The 3,891-nt window shown below is 48.5% G+C and overlaps 1 protein-coding gene across 1 annotated transcript in view; it reads right to left on the bottom strand.

Annotated features, from left to right (window-relative positions):
- Positions 1-2,135, bottom strand: part of CAT (catalase) — a 25,179-nt gene extending 23,044 nt beyond the window's left edge. Inside the window, 1 exon segment of the mRNA XM_006109564.3 lies at positions 1,988-2,135. Within this exon segment, the coding sequence (XP_006109626.1) occupies positions 1,988-2,053 (66 nt within the window). The 5' untranslated portion in view covers positions 2,054-2,135.
- Positions 2,136-3,891: the final 1,756 nt, after the last annotated feature.

Genomic DNA, 3,891 nt, shown 5'->3' with positions numbered 1-3,891 from the left:
TCTGTAACACTTCCAACAATCGAGATAAATTTTTTTTAAATATATTTTATTGATTTTTTACAGAGAAGAAGGAAGAGGGACAGAGAGTTAGAAACATCGATGAGAGAGATCAATCAGCTGCCTCCTGCACACCCCCCACTGGGGATGTGCCCGCAACCAAGGTACATGCCCTTGACCGGAATCGAACCCGGGACCCTTGAGTCCGCAGGCCGACGCTCTATCCACTGAGCCAAACCGGTTTGGCAATCGAGATAAATTTAAAAAAAAAAACTGAACTAGCTACTGGCATACAATAAAGGCCAGGATGAGAAGAGAGATTTTGCAGGCCCTTAGAGGAGAATGGCAGCCTTCTCACAAACTGGGAAGTAACGATAAAGCAATCCATGTGCACTCAGCATGAATACCCCATTTCAGGACTAGTAACCCAGCTTTGAAAAAGAGCCCTAGGCAAGAGCCAGGGAAAGCTCAACTCTAGTCCTCTCTCTGCCATTCACCAGCCACCACCAGAACTGGGCAAGTCCCTTAGACTCTCTGGGCCAAGTTGATAAAAGGAGACTCAGAGCAGATGTGCTCTCATGTAATCCACCCTCCTCAAAGATGCCCCTTAAGTGTGGGAAGCCGCCCATTGTCTTCACTAGCAGAGAAGTGCAAACAAGGATCCCAGAACGCTGGTGAACCTTGAACCCATGGCAAGGGCCTGAGTTATGCACCGATTGTCTAGTCCTGACAATGGGGGCTCAAGCTATTTCCTGACCAAATAGTCTCAGAGTAAATCCTTCTAATATTTACTGACCTTTAAGATAGTCTGTAAATTGCTACCGCAATTGCCTGCCTGACTAAGGGCTTTATGTGTAACCAAAGTTGAATAAAAGGCTGGCGAGGCCTGAGCACCAGTGGAAGTCCTTCCCCTTCAGTTGGACTTGCCCGCCTGGACCCCCAATATTTCCAAAGTATCTCTTGTCTCTTCTCTTTCATTTGTGTGCAGCTCCTCTTCCAGATCCTGAACCCTGAACCACTCAGGACGTGGGGAAACACATACACACTTAAGACTCTGGGTACCGGCCAGGAATGCCTCACCCACCACCACTGGGTGAGATCCTACTCTTCTTTGAAGGTCTGAATCAGATGTCACCTGCTTCGGGAAGCCTGTCAGGCAAAGCCGGCCTCTCCCTTTACACCGTACAGATACCTATATAACTATATAAGAGCCCTCCCCACAATGGAATAAATAATCGTCTGTTTGTCTATCTTGTCTCCCAGATGAGACTTTGAGCTTCTCCACATCAGAGTTCTGGCTCCACTGGAATTTGTACGCCTCCTCCCAGCACAGTGCCTGGCACATGCAGGCTCTCAAAGAACACGTGTGAAAACACGCATGAAGTAATCCCTAATGTCGCTTCCACCTCTCAAATGCTGGGCTCCATGTTTTCCCGATGCAAATGAAATCATGGAGGTAAAATTCCTTCCTTTAGTCCTTCAAATGCTGTGCGTACTAAGTATCCGTCACCGTCATGGGTGCTGGGGTCATCGAGAGCATAGAACACTGTCCCTGAGCCCACGGCAGCCCGCAGACACGAAAGCCTGTATAACTGTGTGAGCAAGGTCAAAACAGAGCCCGGCCCCGCTCCCCCACCCCCCCCCCCCCCCACCCCACACACACACTTCCTTCCTTGCAGCTGCAGCTCTCGGCCTCTCCCTCCACGCGCCTCCACTTCTCCCTGAAGCTGCGACCTCTGTCCTGCCTGGCAAAAGTGCAAAACCCAGACAACCCTGCAGGCCCGCGGGAACCTTCTCCCCTCCTCCCCGCGAACGCAACTCCGTCCGGACGGAAAAGCTGCGCCGGCCCCGGGCCCAGCCCCGGCTCCAGCCCCGGCCCCGGCCCCAACCCCAGGCCGCGATGAGGGGTTCAGCCCCGGCACATCGCCGCGCTCGGGAATTCGGGGCCGTTACTCGCGGTCGCCCCGCTTTCGGAGGGCGCGGGGCGTACCTGCGCGTTCCGCTGCTCCTTCCAATGCTTCATCTGGTCGCTGGCTGGGTCCCGGGAGTCCCCCATGGCGACAGGCTTGGGTTGCAGAACGTTTCAGGAGGCCTCGGCTCACGCCACCTTCTGCAGCCAACGCGGCTACTGCCCGGAGCTGAAGGGCGAGACTTCAGATTCGGCCAATCAGCTCCGCCCCTCGTCCCGCCCCCTCGGAAGAGCCTCCTTCTGATTGGCCAGGCAGCCAAGTAGGGGCGGGAGCAGCGGGGTGAGGAGTTGGGGCTTCTGGAGCCTGGCGCGACCCCAGGACTGGGTCAGGCTGGGGGGCGGTGTGAAGAACAGGGGAGCCACACCCCTCCGGCCGCCAAACCCCCGGATTAGTGAGCCCTGGGCGGACCCTCGCCTACCGGGACCTGGGTCACCTCTGGTTATCAGCATCTTGCAGGCCGCCCTGGGACGCGGCTGCTGGTGGCCTGCCAGTTTTGGGGAGGCCTGCTGGGTGGAGCTTTGAACTCTGTCAACAGGCTCTCAGCGTTTAAGAAATCCTGGGGTGAATTCCCCCATGCAAAATGAGGTTTTGACATACATACCCTAATGATAGTATTATTTGCAACTGAAGGATTGATGGGAATTTGGAATAAATGCCGACACTGATTCTGCAATTAGGCTCCTCTAGTAATCTTACTTTCAGATGTTACATTACTTTTTCTTCAAGACAAACTATGCACAGAAAAACGTACCATTCTGAAAAATAGAAAAATGAAACATTGACAATTTCTTCATGGTCTTTATTTATTTTTATTTGTTGTTGTTGTTGTTGTTAATTCTCACCCGAGAATATTTTTCTATTGATTTTTATCAAGAGAGTGGAAAGGAGGCAGAGAGACAAAGAGAGAAACATCAATGGGACCCTTCAGTCCTTGGGCCCACTCTCTATCCACTGAGCCAAACCGGGTAGGTGTCTTGATGGTCTTAATAGTCTAAAATCATAGCAAGAAGGGCCAGCCTTTTAGGGTCCCCTTTGAATAAGCAGTTCCCTTTTTTTTAAATCTATACTTTTATTAATTTCAGAGAGGAAGGAATAGAGATAAAAAACATCAATAATGAGAGAGAATCATTGGCTGCCTCCTGCACACCCCCAACTGGGGATCAAGACAGAACCTGAGTGTGTGCCCTGACCAGGAATTGAACCTCCTGAGCCAGGCTGGCAGGGTACCAGCTCCCCTTTTTTCAGTGACTGCTATGTGCTAGAGGCTGCTAGATGGTTGCCAGACTATCACTTGATCTTAACAATCTCGTGATGTAAACTTGGTTGTTCCCATTTTAAATATGAAAAATCTGGTGCTAAAGAGGTGGAAGAACTTGCCTAACGCTTAAAAGCTAACCAAATGTCAGAGCTAGATCCTTGGTCTTCTGATTTCAGAACCTAAATCACTACAGTAGTCTGCCTTTCTAAGACTATTGAAAAATTATGTGTCTTTAAAGAACAATATAGTTGAAAAGTAAAATATTTAATAAGTCATGGACTAGTTTGTCTTTTAAGTCAAATGGATTGAATGAATTTTTTCTCCCCTCAGATGCTAAGATTTATCTTTAAACACCTTGATATACATAATATGCTGTCATCTTTAAATTAAAAGTTCTCAACTTTTAAGTTTGATTTTTTTAAATCACACTACATATAATGGGTGGATAAATAGTAGTGTAAATTTCAGATGTTCTTGATTTTACCAAAGTGTGATATCAAGATTCTAAGTCAGTAATTTTCAACCTATTTCATCTCATGGCACACAGAAACTAATTACTAAAATTCTATGATACACCAAAAATATATATTTTTTTGCCAATCTGACAAAAAAATAGGTATACTTTCGATTCCTTCACACCGGACAGCTGTTGTTGTGTTGGAAGTT

Source organism: Myotis lucifugus, unplaced genomic scaffold (assembly GCF_000147115.1).
Source record: "Myotis lucifugus unplaced genomic scaffold, Myoluc2.0 scaffold_218, whole genome shotgun sequence".
In the NCBI taxonomy this organism is placed as follows: domain Eukaryota; kingdom Metazoa; phylum Chordata; class Mammalia; order Chiroptera; family Vespertilionidae; genus Myotis; species Myotis lucifugus.
This window is presented reverse-complemented; position numbering and strand designations above follow the sequence as displayed.